The sequence below is a fragment of the Euleptes europaea genome, chromosome 1, assembly GCF_029931775.1.
Source record: "Euleptes europaea isolate rEulEur1 chromosome 1, rEulEur1.hap1, whole genome shotgun sequence".
NCBI lineage: Eukaryota > Metazoa > Chordata > Lepidosauria > Squamata > Sphaerodactylidae > Euleptes > Euleptes europaea.
Genome location: NC_079312.1, coordinates 160672607 through 160694551, shown reverse-complemented (window position 1 = coordinate 160694551; position 21945 = coordinate 160672607). Strand labels below are relative to the sequence as shown.

General features: G+C 44.4%; 1 protein-coding gene across 1 annotated transcript; it reads left to right on the top strand.

Annotated features, from left to right (window-relative positions):
• Positions 1–13169: 13169 nt before the first annotated feature.
• ETAA1 (ETAA1 activator of ATR kinase) lies at positions 13170–19315 on the top strand. The gene is made up of 4 exons (XM_056867254.1): positions 13170–13246; positions 15388–15506; positions 15746–17691; positions 19199–19315. Exons 2-4 carry the CDS (start codon positions 15427–15429, stop codon positions 19309–19311), a joined length of 2139 nt encoding a protein of 712 aa, XP_056723232.1. The 5' UTR covers positions 13170–13246; positions 15388–15426; the 3' UTR covers positions 19312–19315.
• The last annotated feature ends 2630 nt before the right edge of the window (positions 19316–21945 follow it).

Genomic DNA, 21945 nt, shown 5'->3' with positions numbered 1-21945 from the left:
CAGTGAAGAAATGCAGCAAGAGAGGAAAGAGGGGGAGAGAAATAAAGAGGAGACAAGATTCCTGGACCACTGAGGTGAAAGGATCCTCTGGGAAATGTGCACGTTCCCTGCTTTTTATCTGTTTTGAGAGCTGGGCTTGGCCACCGGTCTTTGGGCTGAATTACTCAGTTTGGTATGCCTGGCACAAGCCCATCTTTTCCATCCCATTAATCACTGGGTTGACCTAAAATATACCTAACGTAATGTCTTGGCAACTTGCAGACGTGTAAAACCAAGTGGAATTTCGGAACCCTATACTTTTCCTCAGGGGAAAAAAGAAGAGACTTTTAACAATGCCGGGGGTTCCCTGAGGCCTTGCTTTTAACTTGTATAATCAACGGTCTTTTTTGAACCTGATGGGAATAGAACTGCCCACAGTGATGCTGCTGAGGCAGCCCCGCTGGCAACGTTTCTCATGCATTCTTTGGCTGTGCGTGTTCTTTATTCCATCCTCATCCAGGTACAACACCCACCATTAAGACAAATGGATAATGAGTGACAACACATTAATTCAAGTTTGTCAGTAGGCACAAGGGGTGCTAAGATCGCTACTAGATAGTTCTGACTTAAGTGAAAATTCCATGGAATGGAATGATTCATCTCATCTCGGGTTTCCCAAAACGGTTATTGCCCACGGCATCTTCAAGGATTCATATCTTCAAGGACTGTGGAAGGGAGAAAAGAAAGTAGAAACTCCATGGGCGAAAATGCATGGTCGCTTTATCCTCCTTTAATCACTGTTTTAGCCAGGATCGAACGCACATTAGGCTAAACGCATGTGTTCGATCCAGGCTGAATCCTGGCTGAAACAGGGATTAAAGCAGGATAAAGCAACCATGCGTTTTCGCCCTATATCTCCTTCCACTACGTATGTAACAAACAGAATACACTCAGATCCCCTAATTCTGCCTGCGAACTCCTTATCTCAGTTTGTGTTCCTTATATCTGCTGTTTCTCTGGAGCTCAGATGAGCCACAATGGGAAATACCAGTCAGCTTTATAAAAAGTAATTTATATGCCATCTCTCCCACAATGTGCCTGGGATGATATAATAAATACAACTATCAAACAATCAGCAATAAATCTAAGATCAGCTTTATTGTTTGTTGTTAAACTTTCTTCCTTATGTTTTTGGAAGCAAAATCCTTTTCATCTTTTCACAGAAATATGTTCATTCAAGACTCCAAAGAGAACATCTAGATCCTGCCCGCCAACATCAGACACATGTCCAAAACACCATAGAAATAAGTTTACAAGATTTTAAAGTGTGTACAATATTGGAGAAGTTCACCTTTGAAATATTTTGGTAGTGTCTTCCATTATATGGCAAGAATATGCTGTATAACATCAACCTCAACATTTCATCTTTTAGTTTACAATCGCTGGGTTTGATCTAGCAAAGTTTTTGCACAGGTGCAAGAACTTCGACCCACATGACACAATTGGCTCCCCCCTCCCATGGCAGCCTAAAATGTGTCCCCCCCCCACAGTCCTGCTCCTGGGGGAGATGCCCCCCCCCCAGAACAGGACTTTACGAGGCAATTCAGGCTGCCGCATGAGGGGGAAGCCAAGTAAATCAGTCTGCAGGTTGAAATCTTAGCACCCACAGAAACACTGCACTGGATCCAGCCCACTGTCATGAACAAATGGACAACGAGATACCACTTGAGGAAGTCTTACCCTTCTTGCTGTCTACATGACATGGCCTTAAACAAGTCATACCATTGGTCCATCTAGCTTGGAATATTGACTAGTCCAGGGGTCCCCAAAGTGGGGCCCATGGGTGCCATGGGGCCCGCCAAGTGTTTTCAGGAAGTGGGTGGGGCCAGGGAGTGTTTTTGCCCAGCAAGACTTCTGATTGACTATTGGGGATTTGATTGGCTGTGCAGTTTTTTAAATGTTGCTTTGGCAGCAGCTGCCACCACAGAACAAGTATCTATACTGTGTTACTGAAGTTAAGCTGTGGCAATCATTTTGTGGCTGGCTCCACCTTCTGTAACAGCCATTTTGTGGCAGCCGTTTTGTTGCATGTACCCACAGGCTCAAACAGTTTGTAGACCCCTGGAATAGTGTGACTAGCATGGTTTCAGGTAGAGGCAGGTTTTCCCCATCATGTGCCTTCATCTGGAGATGCCAGGAACTGACTTTGGAACCTTCTGCCATGTGAAACATCTGCTCTATCATGAAACAACAGCTCTCTCCATTGCCCAACCCTTCTACACAGGTTGACCAATTAAACACAAATAACTCATTAGGTTGAGATAGCATATACCTTGGGGTTCTTAAGGAAGTCAAATGTAACATTTTTTATCTAACCATGGCCTTTTATGCATTCTCTGTTTCCCCATGTCTAACTTCCTGTTTCTTTGGGGTTTTTCCGCCCAGTTATCCACGCATTTTGCTCTGATGGTTGATCTCACATCACACAGCTTTAAATGAAGTGTTTCTCCCTGTAGTTTAAATCAGTGGCTTTTTGTTCTTCATAAAAACTGGTGTTATATAGAATTGACCACTAGAGGGAGAGCTGATATTCTAGCCAAATAAAATTTGATTGATTGAGAGGAAGTTGACTCCAATTTATTAATGTACATGCTGGAATAAATGCTGACCACTAGAGGGAGCAAAACAAGAAATTAGACACAAGCAAACAGGACTTTTATGCATGGTGGATTAAAGAAAGGAAGTTAGGTGCAAGGAAACTGAGGCCTTTTATTCTTGGTTGGTTTCCATTGGATCTGCAACTCTCTAAATGCACAGCATTTGCAGTTGAATTCTCAAAACACTATGTACAGGGGCTTTCCTCCCCAATGAAATTCCAGTATTACCTTGTGATCAGTTATGCATCCCCAGTGAAAATGCAGAGCTTCTGAGTCCCTCCCCCCCGAAAATGCAGCTTTGTAATTGGCAGTAGTATATATATTTTTTGAAATAAGGTCGCCAGCCCTCACTAGCCCCGCAACAGGATTCTTTAATTTTAGCTGCGCTGAGTGTCCATTTTACAGCCAAAGCAGAGAAGGGTCCAGACAACCACCCCCCTCACCACCAATTTGTTTCTGGCTATCTCGATGCAGAGGTCATAAGAACATAAAAACACTCGCAGTCATTTCCATTTCATTGTTCTGTTGTGACGGAGTAATGACATTCAGACATACACGCATAAGCCACTGACTTGCAAAAGCCGTTAGCTGGCAGAAGCCGCTTCTCAGTGCCCCCCCTTTCCTCTAGCACACACGCGCACACATTTCAATGTCTGATAAGGAACGCTCCAGCGTCCCCCCCTTCCCCCTTCAGTAACTTTTGCTTCAGCCTGCAAGGGAACACTAGGCTCCATTCATTAATGTAGCAAGGCTGTACAGAAAAGTGTACAGAAAAAGTACAGAAAAGTGCAACCAAAATGATTAAGGGGTTAGAAGACCTTTCATAGGAGGAAAGACTAAAGAGTTTGGGGCTTTTTGCTTTTTCGCCCTCCTACAAAATATTCAAACTTGGGGTGGGGGGGTCACTCGACAAAACTGAGGGGAGTAGATTTGGGACAGACAAAAGACAGCACTTCATCCTGGGGAATTTGTTGTAGCAGGATGAAGAAAAAGAAGAAGAGTTGGGTTTTATATGCTTTCTGTACCACTTAAGAGTCAAATCAGCTCACAATCTCCTTCCCTTCCCCTCAATAGACACCCTGTGAAGTAGGGGAGGCTGAGAGAGCTTTAAGGGAACTGTGACTAGCCCAAGGTCACCCAGCTGGCTTCGTGTGTAGGAGTGGGGAAAGAAATCCAGTTCACCAGATTAGCCTCCGCCACTCATGTGGAGGAGTGGGGAATCAAACCCAGTTCTCTATATTAGAGTCCACCGCTCCAAACCACCGCTCCAAACCACTACACCATACTGGCTGGATGTGATGTCTATCAGCTTACATGGGTTTGGAGATTAAACAAATTCATTGGGCATAGGTCCATCCGTAGCTATTAGCTGCACAGAACCTCCTTGCTTGGAGGCAGTATACCTCTGAATGCCAATTGCCAGGGGCTTCAGCAGGGGGTAGCTTCAGCTCCTGTTCCCCTGCTGTGGCCCATTCTGAGACATCTGGTCTGCCACTGTGGGAAACAGGATGCTGGACTAAGTGGACCACTGGCCTGATCCACCAGGGCTATTCCTATGATCTTATGCCATGGCCCACTGGTGGAAGTGGGGAAAAGAGGAAGAGGAGAGGGAAAGGAAGACGAAGAACAGGAGGGAGCTGAGGGGAAGACTGATGTGCAGGTGTGTTTGTGTCTGTTTGCAAGGGATGTGTATTCATTTGTGTGGGATGTGTCGCTGTCATGGGTGTGCGTGTGACGGAGAATGAATCTGTTTCGTGGAGTGTGAGAAGGAAGGAAGATGTTTATGATTCAGGGACTATTGGGGAAAGGGTCAGAGCAGAGAACATATTTTTGTCTCCCCTCTCGCAGTTCCTTGAGGGTCCCCGCTTTCCGTCAAAAGCAAGCTCTCAAAGGCATCATCCGTGCTTACTGTCTCCTGAGTCACCATTAGGGGACTCTGTTCTTCTTCAGATTAGATAAATGCAAAGCAGAACCTGAACAGGGTATCGTTACCTTTTCTTGTTGTGATCCTATTGCTTGGCTCTTTGCTGTGCCCTGCAGAAACTGCCTGTACAGTACAATGTGAACCAGAACAAGGAAACACCCCTCCGTAGCACAGGATATAAAATCCCTTCCAAAGGATTTAAAATATCTGAAACCATGATTAAATGAAGTGCTAAATCCTACTATAAAAACTGCTTTACATTGTGCTTGTGGTGAGGAAGGTTTTGACACTGACCGGTCTTCCTGGAAAGGTGGCACAGAATCTTCAGCTGCTCAGGGAACTAAACAGCGTGCAGCTCGGTTTCTTTGAGGAAAGGAAAAATAGACAGTTTGGCTGGATTAAAAACCTTGCACAGAGGCAGGCTGAGGCTTGGGAAGAGTTCCTGGGATTTAAAGAAACAGGCAAGGAGGCGAAAAGGAAGGGTTCCAAGCAGTCAACGAAGGATCAGTTGGATGAGGCACTGGAGAGCCATGAACAGGCCTCCATGAATGGATCTTCAAAAATCTTTGATTTTCTTTTTAAAAAGCCGCATTGGGGGGCCAATTCTACAATCAGGCATTAGTTGTTAATCCAGTGGTTTGCTTAGTTAGTACTTGATATTTGTCAAGCCAATGTTTGTCCAAAAGCACAAGAGCTAGTGTGGTGTCATGATCAGTGCTGATCTAGGATCTGGGAGACCCAGGTTTGAATCCCCACTGTACTGTGGAAGCTCACTGGGTGATTCTGGGCTAGTCACTCTCTGTCAGCCTTAATCTACCTCACAGAGTAGTTGAAAGAATAGAAGAAAGGACAATGATGTTGTAAGCTGCTTTGGGTCCCTGTTGGAGAGAAAAGTGGGGAATGAATATCTAAAGGAATAAATAAATACCAGAGCAGATCAAGCCTGGATTATAAATTCCTGGTGAATTAGTAATGCTTGCCCAGGTGAAACTACTCATATGTGAGATATGTGCAATGCTATTTGGATAATTTCTTCCTCGCCCTGGCCTTTTATGCATGGCTGTTTCCCTCACGGTCACCCCTCTGACACCTTCGGGTCTTTGTTTTGATTATGCATGCCGTTTCTGATTGTCGGAGGTCGCCTCGTTCTCCCCCTGGGTTTCAGCACATTTTGTCCACGTTTTCAAATTTTTCAGGTAGTTTGGCTTTTTAATTATAAACGCTAGCAGGCTCCTGCACTAGAGAGTAAGTCCTACTGAATTCTTGGGGGTTTCTGAATAAACATGCTGAGTGCTAAATTAAACTTTAAAGAAGAGGGAGAAGAGCACTATGTGAAGTTTTAAAAGGGGATAAATTCTGCAGATTTACCTTGTAACAGAACCTAGAAGCAGGGAAAGAAAAATCTTTACAGAAAGGACAAGTGATCAGACCCTTGCAGCCCACCAGATGCATATGAATCAGCGTACAGAAGCAATAGCCTCTCTGTTGTCGATGCCCCACCAGAACACACAACACATAATTTTACTGACCCTGGTACAAACCTGTAACAAATTCCTCTCCATCTCAAAAAAAGTTACATCATATTTGTCATTTTAGAAACAATCATGGATCTGCAATGTAGTCATCTTACCCGTCTTACCCATCCGTTTGGCCCATCTCCAGTGTAACAGGTTTGCAAAGATATGGTGCCTCTGAACATGGAGGTTCTATTAAGCTGTCCTGGTCTTTTCATTGATGCTTCCAGAAATTTGCCAAGCTTCTTCTTTCAAAATCATCAAAGCTAGTAGTCATCAACATGTAATATATCAGTTTATTAGCATTATTTAATTTAGTAGATTGTTATCCCATTTCTTCTACAAACTTAGGGTTGCCAGCTCCAGGTTGGGATGGAGCCTGAGGAGGGCAGGGATTGTGGAGGTACTTCAGTGGGGTATAATGCCATAGAGTCCACCTTCCAAAGCAGCCATTTTCTCTAGGTGAACTGATCTCTGTCACCCGGAGATCACTTGTCATAGCTGGAGATCTCCAGCCACCACCTGAAGAACGCAGACACGTTCCACCAGTAAGGAAAGATAAAAGCTCTGGGCAAACTGGGAGTAAAACTCGAGCTTTCATTAAGAATCCATGTGCATCTTCTGAGGAAGAAATCTTCGAAACAGGAACAACCAACTGGTAACCTGTAAAAAAAAGAAAATAACTTTACACATGGACATGTCTGGAAAAAACAATAGTAGACATGAACACTTACCTTGAGAAGTTATAGTGATATGTTTCATGGACTTCACTTGTCACATATGGAGACTGTACCCTCTGACCTTGAGATTTTGTTTGATGAATGATCTATTATATGGTATTTATATTGCATGTATGTGGGAGATTTTGTATGTATAACATTGAGTTTTTTGTTTAGCATTATAGTTGTAGTAAGAATACATAGTGTAGAAATATCATCATTAAATGTGCAACTTTGATATGAAAACCTGATAAAAATTACAACAGGTTGTTCACAATACAAGCCCTGGAGGTTGGCAACCACTGATTTTCAGTCTAGAGAAGCCATTGAGATTGGCAAACACTTTTTTCTCTAGGTCATTCCTGGAGGGTGGCAACAGAGGATTTTTTTTTCTCCAGGCCAGCCCTGGAGGTTAGGAACAGAGTTTTTTCCTCCTTAGGTTTGTCCAGGAGGATAACAACAACAGAACTCATAATTTAGACTCTGCAACTTGATTTACATTATAATAGGTTGTTTTTGCTATAACACCACCTGGAGGTTAGCAACCCTAGGTGTACACCTTCTCCCATCTTCTACTTTACACTCATGACAACCCTGTGAGAAAGGTTGGGTGGAAAGTGCCTATAAAGGACCTAATACTAGAACACAGGGCCATCTGCTGAAGCTGGAGGGCGAGAGATTTAAAACAATAAAAGGAAGTATTTCTTCACACAACACATAAATTAAATAAGTTAAATTGTGGAACTCCCTGTTCCAGGAGGTGGTGATGGCTGCCAGCTTGGAAGGCTTGAAGAGGGGAGCGGGCATGTTCATGGAGGAAAGAGGTATTCATGGCTGCTGGTTAAAATGGATACTAGTCATGATGCATACCTATTCTCTCCAGTAGTAGAAAAGGGCAAGAGTCCAGTTGCACCTTAAAGACTTAACAAGAATATTTTCTGGTAGGGTATGAGCTTTCGTGAGCCTGTGGCTCACGAAAGCTCACCCCCTACCAGAAAATATTCTTGTTAGTCTTTAAGGTGCTACTGGACTCTTGCCCTTTTCTACTACTGCAGACAGACTAACACGGCGACCCACTGTGAACTATTCCCTCCAGGATCAGAAAAGCGTGCCTATTATATTAGGTGCTGAGGAACACAGGCAGGATAATGCTGCTGCAGCCATCTTGTTTGTGGGCTCCCTAGAGGCACCAGGTTGGCCACTGGGCGAACAGACTGCTGGCCTTGATGGGCCTCGGTCTGATCCAGCAGGGCTGTTCTTACGGCTGCCCACTTGGAAGGCTTTAAGAGGGGAGTAGGCATGTTCATGGAGGAGAGGGCTATCCATGGCTACTAGTCATGATGCATACCTACTCTCTCTAGTATCAGAGGAGCATGCCTGTTATATTAGGTGCTGTGGAACACAGGCAGGATGCTGCTGCAGTCTTGTTTGGGGGCTTCCTAGAGGCACCTGGTTGGCCACTGTGGGAACAGACTGCTGCCCTTGGGGGGTCTGACCCAGCTGGGCCTTTCCTGTGTACCTCAAAGCATCCCCCCCGCCCCCAACTTTGGGATGCCGTTATTACAGAAGCCCCTCCCCCCCTCCTCCTCGCGCCGGCGCGCCGTTCCTTTTTCTTAAAGCGACCAATCGGCGCTCGAGAAGAGCCAGCTGCGGCCAATCGGGGGCTGATTAGCCCGGCGGAGGAAGATGGCGGCGGGGCGAGGGGGATGAGTGCGAGGCGATGGGCCCCGGTTGGAATCGCATATGGCGAGTAAGCGGCGGAAGGCGGCGGCGGACGAGAAGCTCCGGCTCAAGAGCCCTGCGAGGCGGAGTAGTCGGCGGAAGGCTCAAGAGGGGGAGAGCCCGAAGAGCAAAGAGGAGGGTGAGGGGCCTTTTCCTCCCCCCTCCCCCCTCCCCCCTCCCCCCTCCCCCCTCCTGTCCCAAAGCCCTGGCAAAAAGGCTCGCTCGTGTCGTGGTCCGTTTGCACGTTGCGCATTCGGCAATCAGTTGCATGAGATGCAGCGGGCTTCGCTTTTGCACGTAGCGGCGCTCTGGCCTGTTGCAATCCCGGCGAAGGGATCCCTAGGCTTTTTCTCCCCCCCCCAGAGGTCCCTTCCTCCCCCCCAGAGGTCCCTTCCCCGTTGCTCAGGAGGAGACCACTTCCCAGGGTTTTGCTTCAATAGGGCGTCGTTCTTTTTCCTCCCCCCCCCCCGACCGGGGAAATGCATCCCTAACGGAACTCCGTAGGATAGCCATAGGATGCTGCAGGGTTTGCCGTTTCCCGGACAAGGAGCAGTTCCTAACCTGCAACCAACCTTCCTAAGGGTTCTGGTAGGTTATCCGGGCTGTGTGACCGCGGTCTTGGTATTCTCTTTCCTGACGTTTCGCCAGCAGCTGTGGCAGGCATCTTCGGAGGAGTAACACTGAAGGACAGCGTCTCTCAGTGTCAAGTGTGTAGGAAGAGTAATATATAGTCCGAAGGGGGTTGGGTTGAGCTGAATCATTGTCCTGCAAAAAGTATCAATGATTCAGCTCAACCCAACCCCCTTTCTGACTATATATTACTCTTCCTACACACTTGACACTGAGAGACGCTGTCCTTCAGTGTTACTTCTCCGAAGAGGCCTGCCACAGCTGCTGGCGAAACGTCAGGAAAGAGAATACCAAGACCGCGGTCACACAGCCCGGATAACCTACAAGAACCAATGAACTCTGACCGTGAAAGCCTTCGACAAAACCTTCCTAATGCTCTTCCGTATATGCGGGTTTGTTTTGTTGCTGCAAATGCAGGACTCCTTTTATCCGACACAAGGTGGTTGTTTCTCTAATCCAAATCCAAGGTTTGGCCTTGGATTTGCCGCTCTCTAGATGCGCATTTTCCCCATACGTACAAATTCAGTTTTGAGAATTTGGATGTATGGGGAAAACGTGTGTCTAGAGAGCCCCAAACCCTCCTGTGCATAAATGGCTGAAGTGTAGAAGAGTCTTCTTGGGGTACCTTAAATATGACTTAATTTTATTCCACCATAACCTTTTTGGACTCCATCCCACTCCTTTCCCAAGTGATTATAACCATTTTCTTCATTCTGTAGAGTTGAGGCAAACTGAGGTTGCTGTGGCTACTGAGTTAATCTGTTCCTTTCTATCGTGTGTGGAAAGGCGTAACATTTTCCCTGACCATATATGTAATAAACATGGTATTTTCCCTGACCATATATGTAATATTATGAAGCCACCACAGCTCAGTCTCATTTTCTTCCTATCTCTTTAGCCTTTTATATAGGGCCAGCGTGGTGTAGAGGTTACGAGCAGTGATTTGGAGTGGTGGAGTCCAATCTGGAGAACCAAGTTTGATTCCCCACTCCTCCACATGAGTAGTGGATGGTTATCTGGTGAACTGGATTGGTTTCCCCACTCCTACACATGAAGCCAGATGGGTGACCTTGGGCTAGTCACAGCTCTCAGCCCCACTTACTTCACAAGGTGTCTGTTGTGGGGAGGGAAGGAGATTGTAAGGCGGTTTGATTCTTCCTTAAGTGGTAGAGAAAGTTAGCATATAAAAACCAACTCTTCTTCTATATGTGTCAAATACACATTCCGAAGTCTCTGTTAATCAAATGAAGTTCTAACGCCTTAGCAGGGTCAATTTGACCCTGATGATTTTTTTCTCCAGTATTTATAATTCAAAGCACCAGTTGACCAAATTTGAAGGCTTGGAAAGAAAGATGTTATCCCTCTTGGGAGGAAACATCACTGAATTAACCTCTCAGCAAACGTATTTAATTGTTAAAGGGGGTGGTGTTGGAGAAATTCATTATCTTTCTATACGGTGGTAGAGATCAAAAGATCACAGGCTAGGAAGGTGAGGGTTTGGGAAGCCAAACAGCTGGTATCTCACCAGGAAGCTGCTGTGTGTCTGTGAGACTGATGGTCCTGTGTGTCATCTGAGGTTTTGTACCCCAGATTGGCTGCTTGGGTGTCCTGTATAGAGCTAAATCTGTGTGTCCAGGCGGGTTATGTTTTAGGTTCCTTGTAGTAGCTTTTTTTAGAAGAATTCATTTGCTGTCTTCCTTTGGTATGTTTTCCTATGGTAGCGCTTAGCTAGCACAAACAACTTAAAAAGGGAAAAGTATAATAAAATATCCAGGTGTGCTGAAGAGGACCCTAGATACCATTCCCATTTGGCAACAATGTGATTGCCCTAGTTTTTCTAAGCACATCGACACCTGTAATGACAGTGGAATCCCTTATTCACTCTGGCAGAGCTATTATCGGGCATAACAACATCAGCCACACCATTTGGGCTCATCCACTTGTTCGTCCTCCAGCGTGATGTGTGATTTGCCATGGCTCAGCAGTGCCCTTCTGCTCCCTACATAAGGCAAACAGGCCAGTCCCTATGCAAGTGAATAAAGGGCTGCCATATAGAGGATGGTGCAGAGTTGTTTTCTGTTGCCCCAGAAGGTCAGACCAGAACCAACGGATTGAAATTAAATCAAAAGAGTTTCCAGCTAAACATTAGAAAAAACTTTCTGACAGAGCTGTTCCGCAGTGGAACAGGCTTCCTCGGGAGGTGGTGGCCTCTCCTTGGAAGGTTTTTAAACAGAGGGTAGGTAGATGGCCATCTGTCAGCAATGCTGTTTCTGTGAAATTAGGCAGATCATGAGAGGGAGGGCAGGAAGAGTTGCATCAGTGTTTGGCTCTCGTGGCCCTTTCTTGCATGCCCAGGGTAATGCTGATTGCCACTTTGGGGCCAGGAAGCAATTTTCCGCCAGGCCAGATTGGCCAGGGATCCTGGAGGGGTTTTTTGCCATCTTCTGGGCATGGAGTAGGGGTCACTGGGGTTGTGTGGTGGGGAGGTAGTTGTGAATTTCCTGCATTGTGCAGGGGGTTGGACTAGATGACCCTGGTGGTCCCTTCCAACACTATGATTCTATGAAATGGGACAGCAATGGCAGTATTCAGAAAGCAGTGGGGGAATACTTGTGTCTCAGGATGGTCTGTTGCAGGCCTGATAGTAGAAAAGGGCAAGAGTCCAGTAGCACCTTAAAGACTAACAAAAATATTTTCTGGTAGGGTATGAGCTTTTGTGAGCCACAGCTTACACAGCAGGCCTGATAGTTGCCCTTCTCCAGCACAAGAGCTTGAAAGCAAAAGTCCAGTTTGAAACTTCTGATTCAGTTTGAATCATAAGTGCCCCAGGTTGTGTCTTCACAATTCTGTCCTGCAGTATAAAATGGTTAGGGCTAGAATGGTAATCATGTTAGAATGACTAGGGTTGTAATGAATACAGCAAGTTGGATCTGGTACACCTGTGAGTATAGCATTTTGGCGCCTTCCCCTTTTGCAGCTTCCTGCTGTGCCCTCCTCCTCTTCTGAAAAAGCTGCTGCTAAGAGTTAGGACCCTCCAGAACACTACAAGGTAAAGAATACTAGGATGGGCAAACTGGCAAGAAGGGGGGTGGCTTAGTAGAAATTGCTTCTTTTTTACAGGCTCAGTGAATTCTGCTGAGACCCCCTTTCATGCTGCAGCTAACCCCACCATTCTACTGTCATACTATTCTAGAAGGCCCTCCCTTTCCCTCCTTTGGTAATGCTTAGCTTGCATAAATAATTTGCAATAAGATTCTTGGGTGGGTGGGGGTATTGCAGGGAACTGCTGAAGAAATTGCTCGTATTGCAGCACCTTTGGCTCCAACCCAATATAACTTCAGATTAAAACAGTTTCCCATGTGGGCACAAATTTCATGTGGCTTTTCTTGTGTGTGTTTATATAAAATAATTTATATGCCATCTCCCCCACAATGTGCCTGGGATGATATAATAAATACAACTATGAAACAATCAGCAATAAATCTAAGATCAGGTCCTACAACTAGTTTATTGTTTGTTAAACTTCTTTCTTCCTTATGTTTTTGGAAGCAAAATCCTTTTCATCTTTTCACAGAAATATGTTCATACAAGACTCCAAAGAGAACATCAAGAACCTGCCTGCCAACATTCAGTTCTCCTGCTAATGAAACTGATATACAGCAAGAGATCTTCTGGGATCCTCACTCGCCAATTGCATATAAATTAGGTAACTTGATACATACATAATACACCCTAATTTAAAGATTGCCTTACAAGAAATAATTGTTTGGAAATGTACCTTTATTTTAAATGCCATTTCTATAGTAGAAGGTTTAAAATTTTATTACTTTAGGACTGCAATCCTAGGACGCTTTCTTGGGAGTAAGCCCCATGAGACTTATTTCTAAGTAGACCTGCTTAGGATTGTTCCCCAAGAGTAGGAATTATGTTAAAATAAATACTGTGTTTATCCATTTTACTGGATTGGGTCTAGAAAATGCCCATGTTGTGTTTGGCAATTGCTAGAAAGGCTTTTCTCTTTCAGGCAGTGGAAAAAAGAAGCGGACAGCAGGTCGATCTACGGTTGAAATTTCAGAAATTGTTAATCGGATTGCTCCACAGGTAATTATGGTCAGTGTGGGGGAACAGTTGCTTCTGTAATAAATGGTGAGGCTAGTGAAATGTATGCTGTAATTTGTTTTGTAAAATGGTCTGACTTCTATTTATTTTTGCGGAAGGCTTAAGTGGAGATAGATCCAATTTAGCTGTACTTTGGTTAGCTAAAATGATACATTTTAATATATTTTTAGAATAACTCGATGCTTTGATGACTTTTAACAGGCCCTTCTTAGTTCTTAGGGCATCTACCCGTTCTGCCAGGAAAGGTTATGCAGCTTGTTTCAAACAATACAACGATGCATGCAGTAGCATTGATTTTTGGTACAAATGTGTTCTATTTCACAGAATTATCTGGTCTGGTCCAGTCTAAGCGCTGGACTTACCACATGAAATTCTCCTTCACATGGTGATTGAGTTGGTTTGTAATGTGTATTGCATACAATCAGAGTGCTTGCTTTCCACTTTCTGCATTTGTGCTTATTTGCTGTGCTGTTTTTCTTGTGGAGTTGTAAATATTTGTATTGCGTTCCTGCTGGATGTGATGTCATGTGGTTTATACAGGTGCTGGAGAGTCTGGATAATAAGACTGCCTCTGTGTCAATAGTTCTGTTAGAAATCACTGGTGTGAAGGACTCTTATTGCTCTTTTAAGGGCATCTTTGTACATCATGGTGTACAGACTTTTCTGTTAAGTGCAACATAAAGTATACAATTAGGTGAGATGGTCAGCATGTTCAGAGGTACACCAATTAAATTAACAGGGCTGCTGTTTGTCACCATCATTTGATCTACTAATATCCTGATGGACATAAAAGATGCATTAAAACTTATCTGTGGGTGGACCCATGGCTACTGTAGGGCTTATACATCAGCTGAGTTGTGGCAATCCCACATGTAAATACTTAGAGTGGGGAGTACCACCAGGTGCTTGTCTGCAGCTTTGCAAAACATTATGCTACTGTTGCACCAATGCATTGAGTCTTGGTCCTTAAGCCTTGGAGATTTGTAGGATTATTGTGTATAATCACCATGGGGTCATGGTTAGAGTATCAGACTAGAATCTGGGAGGCCCAGATTCAAATTCCCGCTCTGCTGTGCAGTTCACTGGGTGACCTTGAGCTCTCAGCCTCATCTACCTCACAGGACTGTTGTGAGAATAAAATGAAAGATGAGAGAATTAAGTATGCCACTCTGAGCTTCTTGGAGGGGAGGGGAGGGTAAAAATGTTCAAATAAAGAAATACAGGGGGACTTTCAGAACGCAGAACCTCATATGTGAACTGAAGTGAAACTCAGAGTTGGCTGCTTGAAATGTAATCTAGTGCATAGCGCATTAATGGTTTGGATACTGTTGTGCCGTAAAATATACCTGCGATTTCCACCTCATATGGACATTGAGAAAAGCCTCAAATGCAGTACTGTGCATTGAGTCTTTGGTTCATTTAATACAAATCCATTGTTTATATTAACCTTTATAGCAGCAATATACTAGTAACCAGTTTGTGGCTTGCTATTTGACAAAAACAAACTAAAGAATACCTATATGCTGTGCTAATATCTAGTCAAACTAGCAGCGTATATTGTAAGTGGTGCAAAATCTATTAAGCCAAAATAGTACATTACATGTAAAGAATCACATGCATACACTATACAACCTACTACAACAAACTTATTTTTTTTCTTACTCCTTTTAGTAAAGTGAATTTCACAACGATAAGGAAAGAAGAGGCTTCTCAAAAAACGGCTACGTATGTGAGCCTCAGGGGAGTTCAATATGTAAACACAGCAGTTTAAAATTCCTATAACCTCCTTCCTGCAGAAAGAATGGAGGAGGTTATAGAGAATAATACTCTTTTGGAATCTCTTTAACCAGCACAAAGGAAATGGATGCCTTGTTTGAATTGCACACTGAAAACATACACATCTTTCAGTAACTATAACTATAGTGTGTGTATGTATGTGATTGCTATTTGACATGCTTGTTTCAAACTGCTTGCAGTGGAAATGCCAGAGTGTAATGTCATAATATGCCACCTCAGGTTGTTACGGGAGAAGTTTGTAAACTCCATCCTTGGTGCAGTGAGTTCTCTGCATTCCTAATACTCTCTTGAAGTGTTCACAAGTTTTAACTTTGATCGTTCTTCAGGAGGAAAAGCCTTCCTGCTATGAAGGATCACTTCTTGGGATGTGGATTGGCGACGATGCAATTCCATGTACTCCTGGAATATCAAAAGTGCGATCTAGAACAAAAGCAAATAGCGTGAGGTATGTTGAGAAGCCACTCCAGAATAAAGATCTTTCAAAGCCATGAATCGATTTGCAAAAGGGAATAATACTCTTTTGGAATCTCTTTAACCAGCACAAGGGAAATCGATGCCTTGTTTGAATTGCACAGTGAAAACATACACATCTTTCAATAACTATAAAACCTGTAAGTAAGCTGATTGCAAAATACCTTGTGTTCCTAACTCCCTCCCCCTTTTCCTTGTTGATCATTCATGTAGAGGTCTTCGACTGAAAAACAAAGAGGAGGAGCTTATGAAATTGGCAAAACAGTTTGATAAAAACCTAACAGAGGCCATCCAGGAACAAGATACTCCTTGCCAAAATTGTACCCGCCTTCCATCAGACACAAAGGTGTCAGTCAAATGTCAAGGCGATGCACAGGCGGAAGATCTCCAGCACCTCCTTGGAGAACGTCCTCAGTTTGATGCGGCTTTGCCCTTCGGAGTGATTAAGGGGGATGCAGAGACAGCTGAGCAGTGTGAGCATAGCGGTGAGAAGCCCATAGATCTTGATGCAGAAGTAGCATTGAACACTCTTTTTGATTGTTCTCCCCAGAAGTGCAGCAGCGAGTTGAGCCAGGGTTCTTCAAACAGCGACTTTCACGATAGCCAAAATGCCTTGCTAGCGAAAGAGCACATCTCAGAGGCAACAGCTGGAGCTTACCATGGACCTGCGGCCGCGGGTGCTCCTCAAAGACATGGTTCAGCTCCTGCTTCAGACTGTAGGGGACCCATTATAGCTGAAAAAACTAAAATGGTGCTTGAAAAAACCATTCAAAGTGCAGTTATTTCTAAGACAGAACCGGCTGTCTCCAGTAACGTCGTCAGTAATGGCATTGAGGACTGGGACGCTGACCTGTTGTCAGATGATTCATTTGTAATGCAGATTACTCAGAACCCAGAACTGATAGGTACTCCCCAAAATGCGTTCCCCGGTACTTTTCAGGACAGCTGTAAAACCATGGAAAGGACAATAAATTTGGACAGACCTAACAGTGCTCGTTATGCCTTCCCGAAATCTTTTAATGATGTTCCTCAAAAGAGCGATTTCCGTTTAAAAAACAATGCGATAAATTCTTTTTCAAAAAGCGGCCAGGACAAAATTTCTGGGTATAATTCCATTCCAGAGAAGCCTGAAAATAAAAGTGTGACGGAAGGGTTTACTCGGCTTAAAAGTGTGATTGGTGCTGAAACAAAAGCTGCTTCTGTTTCAGTGCATTCTAACCTCCCTAAAACACTGACTGGAAAATTCAGAAGTAATGGGCTCAGTATCTACAGTGAACCCTCTGCTATTTTTTCTCACTCAAATCCTAAGGACCAGCAGGAACTGGCTAGGCAAGCCTCTTCCAATCACCTTGGAGCAGTGTTGCCCAAGAAACATCCTTCATCATTCGGCGACTGGAATGAGCCTCGAATCTCAGATGACATTTTAGACCTGTTCTGCGAATCCGATAGCCTTTGGGGTGTGGACTGCGAAGACGACGACTTGTTGTATCGAGTGTGTGACGATGTGGAGAGGAATACTCTGAGCCAAGACGTTGCGAAAGAGAATGTGAAAACTACACTGGTGGTAGTAAGCGCTGCCAAGTTGGAGGTGGATCCTGGCCTGGTACCTAAGCAAGGACTGGCTAATTGCCCGCAGCCCCAGAAGAGCAGGAAAACCTTCTCCTTGAATGCTCCTCTTACCACTGCAGCACTACTGACGGATGAGAATTCTTCTGACTCCTGCCTTCAGCGTGGTTGTGTACCATTTAAAAATGTGAGTGTGAACAGCGTTCCAGGGAAATTGTACAGGTCGAATTTGGTGCCCGACAGTAGCTTGGCTTCTGGAAGTTGTTCGGCCTCAATGTCAGACCCATGTCTGAACACTGATCATAGCATGCAGTGGCAAAATGTCACTCGTAATGTGGGGAAGGTACAGAATGTTAGTAGTTGTAATCAAGCATCTAATGAAAAGTCAAAATATGCGTTCAGAAAGAAGAGTAGTTCCCAAGCCCTCATTTTGGATAATAACAGTGTCACCGGGGGAAGCCTTGGTGGAGCCCCCTTGGCTTTGGGGGAAAGCAAGAATGGACCAAACATCCTGTTGCCCACAGCAGTACAAGCGATCCCAAAGACCACCTTTAGGAGGCACCTCTCGGACTCCTTTGCACACTCAGAAATGGGTAAGTTTTTTAAAAGATCACTGGGATGAGATTTGACTTTGCATCAAATGAAAGTATTGGACAGCTAGTCAGGATTCTTAAAATGTTTTTAGGCCTTTTATCTTTAAAATGTACTCTGTGTATTCTCAAGCCTATTATAAGACAGATCTTGCCTTATACTGAGTCATCGGATACTGAGAATCATTGTCTACTCAGAATCGGAGCAGCTCTCCAGGTTTTCAATTGGAGGTCTTTCACATTACCTACAGCCGTATCATTTTAACTGGAGAGTGAACGTGGGACCCTTCTGCATGCAAAGCAGATACTCTGTCATTGAGCTGCGGCTCTCCCCAAATTTGGAAAGCTACCTAGACATTGACTGGGGTGGGGGAGGACTAAACAGGCATGACTAAGCAGACATAATTCTATAGAAAAGGGTTTCTATAAAACTGCTTCCATTGTACAGTGTAAATGCTTAAGACTTTGTCAATGAGCAAGAAAGGTTCATTCACTATAGAAAAGGTTAAGCAAAACTGAGAATATTTTTCATCTTCTGTTCACTTTTGAGGTCTGAAAACTGAGGTGAGAATTTCAGTCTGGGCAATGGAACTTGCAGGTTGCTGTTTACCTACCATGCTTTTTCATATATATTTTTTTTCTGGGAGCACTACACTACAGTTTTCCAGCAGTTGTGTGTCAGTTAGAACAGGTAGGCAGCTCCCAACACGTGTGCCAGACAGCATCACACCAATCCTATTTTGTTCAATACACAGGGTAGGTTCCCTATCCAGGAACCACAGTGACCTCTGTACATCAGGCAGAAGTTTGGGAAAAGGTGACAGAAATGGACTTTGCTTGAGCCTGTCTTCTGGGCATTTCCATGGTGGTAATAGGGGGGTGGGTGGGTGGGCTGCTGCTTCTTGGCTTCCTTTTAGCAGTGACATTTTGGAACCATCCATATGACATTATCCTCTGTTCTTCCCAGTTTTGTGTTTCCCCCTGCTTTGTTGTGACCATCCCCAAACCTAGTTAGATACAATCTTCCAGGGAAGATTGCAGCCAAAAGTGGGAAGGTGCACAATTTTTCACATCCTGCCCACATTGGCACCTCTTAACCTCAGTGTAGGCACAATCCCATCGTGTCTAGCCAAAAGCAAACCTTGCCCCTCCCTCTCCCTTCCTCTTTCATTGGCTAGATGAACAACATCTTTACAGGTAGACACTACTGGAGTTTTTGGTACTTGGACCCAAAAGGTTACTTACTCAAAGAGGCGGTCTACTCCAGTTACAGAATACGCGTGTACAGCTTATCAGAAATATCCATAGTCCTAGAAGAAATGAGGTTTATACAGGCTTTCAGGTGATTACAGAATAATTAGGAGGATAAAGGGATCTTAGTCCTTTTACTAATGCCAATGCAGTACCTTAGGTAGGCAACCCTTGTTTTTCTTTAGGCTGCGAAGGCTGCTAGTTCCAAGCTGTACAGTTCGTGTCATGTAACGCTGCTGATGCCCGTCTTCTTTTACAGAACAGAAAAACAGGAAGTGTTCCCAAGAAGAAATTGCAAGGAAAAGGCAAGAAGCTCTTGAACGGAGAAAATGTAAAATGCAAGCGTTGCTCAAAAATACAGCACCCACATGAATGTGATCTGTCAATTTGGTTCTGGAAGACTCGTTGACATAAGAGTCCCGAGGAAGACTCTAAATGAGCTTTAGGGTTTTTGTAGCTGTGTCCGTGACACTTCCCCTGCACCTATCTTGCTTCTTCTGGGAAATAACGATGTTAACCCTATAAGCAAGAAGCTGCTTTTTTTAGTTCCTTTTTAAAAATAAAACACTATTGTTTACTATTGTGAGTGGGAACCCTGATCTCAGGAAAGCAGTCTAGCAAACGGCTTAAATCTCACATAGGATTGTTGCAGATGCAACGGATTTCTGGCTGCAGAGGGCTTACTCCCCCCCCTTCCATTGCAGCCCAAAATAGCTCCTGAAATAATGCTTGTGCCCCCCACCCCAGAAGCAGCGTGGGGGGAGTTGTAGATTTGCAGTGGGGGGGCGGATAGCAGAAGTCATCTGCGGAGTCCAAACCTTGGTTTTACTCTTGTGACTCGGAGTAACAGTACAGGGGACACCAACTGTACCCTATCAGATAATACTGTGACAGTGTTCCTCCTTGAGGCTGCATGAAAGTTCTCAAGATGTTTTGTTTTTTTTTTAATTCAGTATTAGGCTTGGATGGTAGCCCTTCCTCATTACCAAGTTACCTGCCCCAGTTTTGCAACCCATATCCCATGTACTGGAGTGCATCCTACTACATCTCAATAATCCTATACTAAGCCACAAAGCTGCCATTTCAAAACACGGCAGCAGTTCACAGCTTGAACCCATTTTTAATTTTTGCGCATCAGCAGCACTGAACAACATCTGGTTTTGTACATCCTTGTATACAGTAGACGACACCAGGGCTTTCTAGGATGTATTTATCTGTGTAAATGATGTATATTTTGTAAATCATGATTAAAATGACAGCTTCTTATGCAACAATCTTCTAAGCTGCAGTTATACAATCGGCGGGGACCTTTGCCTTGCTTCGCCCCAGACACGGCTTCGCTTGAACACAGTTCGCACCAATGCCACACAAGCACTTGTGTGGAGCAGCCCATGAAGATTTTTACACAACAAGGCAAACTGGCAATAAAACGGTGTTGCTGGTGCCTTCTATAAGAACATAAGAAAGGGGTTTTTTATCCCATAGAGAATAGAGATGCTGCGCCTGCTAAAAAGCAGACGCAGCAACACCGTTCTCACCGCCAGCGTTCCAGGCTGAACAGGGACTGGAAGCTGCCTACAGGCAGCTCTGCCCCGGGAATGCCAGAACACCCCCCGGAACGCCAGCGCGGCCCTTTACGCCAGTGGGACACTGGTGGAAGGCCTAGCCACGGCAGCGCTGGGACACTGGTATCCGGGCCTCCTCGCCAGTGTTGGGGCCACTCACAATGGTGTAAGTAACCCGGGCGCTGGCACAGAGGCCCCCAATGTCGGTGCAGCCCCTTCCTGGCCTCCTGATGACTTTCGTCCTCAGAAGTCAGGAATGGGCTGTAACAGAGCTGAAAGAACAGTCTCAAAGAACACTAAGGAAATGTGTAGAACATTCACTGAGATTTGCAAGAACAAGGGAAGCTGTATCGGGACACGCTAAGGAGACAGTTCGCTGCAGCAAGGGAGGAAAAAGTGCAACCGATTGTCCCAAAGAAGAGTGCAGTTACTCTCAGTGGCCCATGGCAGTTCCTTCTCCGGACATTTATGAGTGACAAAAACAAAGCAGTGGTTGTCCCAATGGTTTTATTGGCCAGAGATGGAGAAAAATGTAACTGAAATCTTCAAGACATGCCATGTATGCAAACTGGGCAAGCCTAGAGACAATGCAGAGGCAAAACAGCAACTGTTATCAGTTATAGAGGACCCCTTCACACACCATAGGACAGTTGAATAAGCCCTTTAGGAGGGGAAATTATTCTTCCTAAATTTGGTGGACTTTGCTTCCAGATTTCCTGAGAAATATAGGCACTCGCTGTTGCAGAGATCCTAGTGTTGCTTTTCTTTTGGCTAGGTTTCCCAAAAGAGATCATCTCAGATCTTGGCACCTCATTAGTGTCATCTTTAACCCTATTCTTGAGCAAAGATTCACAGTTGTTTATTCTCCCAGTCTTGGGATTTCCGCATGAGCTGTTGAATATTACTGGCCTAGGTTACAGAACTGTTATAAAGATTATTGACACTCGGAATGTGGTTTATTTGTTAATTCACATTATTTATATCCCGCCTTTCTATCCAATAGAGACCCAAAGTGGCTTCATCATTCTCCTCTCCTCCATTTTATCCTCACAACAACCCTGTGAGGTAGGTTAGGCGGAGAGTCTGTGACTGGCCCAAGGTCACCCAGCAAACTTCCATGGCAGAGTACCAAGTATTATTATTATTTTGAAAAATTGCCTGATGTATGTATCTCCATTTTCTACTATCAATTCAAAATAACCAGACTAGACAACTGCATACATTATAATTTGCATTTACTGGACCCAGTAACACACAAAAAGCGAAGGGAAGATTCAAACAACTTAACCAAGAACAAAGAAGTAGTGGTCTAGTTTATACAAAATTTGGAAATGTTCTGAGAAAAGGGGGGCAGGTTGTGCATTAGTGCAAAATACAGGTTGAGTATCCCTTATTTGATATCCAGACTGACCCAAAAACCAGACTTTTTGAGTTGGCACGC

Bases quoted from the DNA above. Each gene is read 5' to 3' on its own strand.
- ETAA1 (XM_056867254.1), top strand. From the start codon at position 15,427: ATGTGGATTGGCGACGATGCAATTCCATGTACTCCTGGAATATCAAAA. The intron at 15,507-15,745 runs GTATGTTGAGAA...TCATTCATGTAG, and splicing joins ACAAAAGCAAATAGCGTGAG to AGGTCTTCGACTGAAAAACA. The intron at 17,692-19,198 runs GTAAGTTTTTTA...CTTCTTTTACAG, and splicing joins CTTTGCACACTCAGAAATGG to AACAGAAAAACAGGAAGTGT.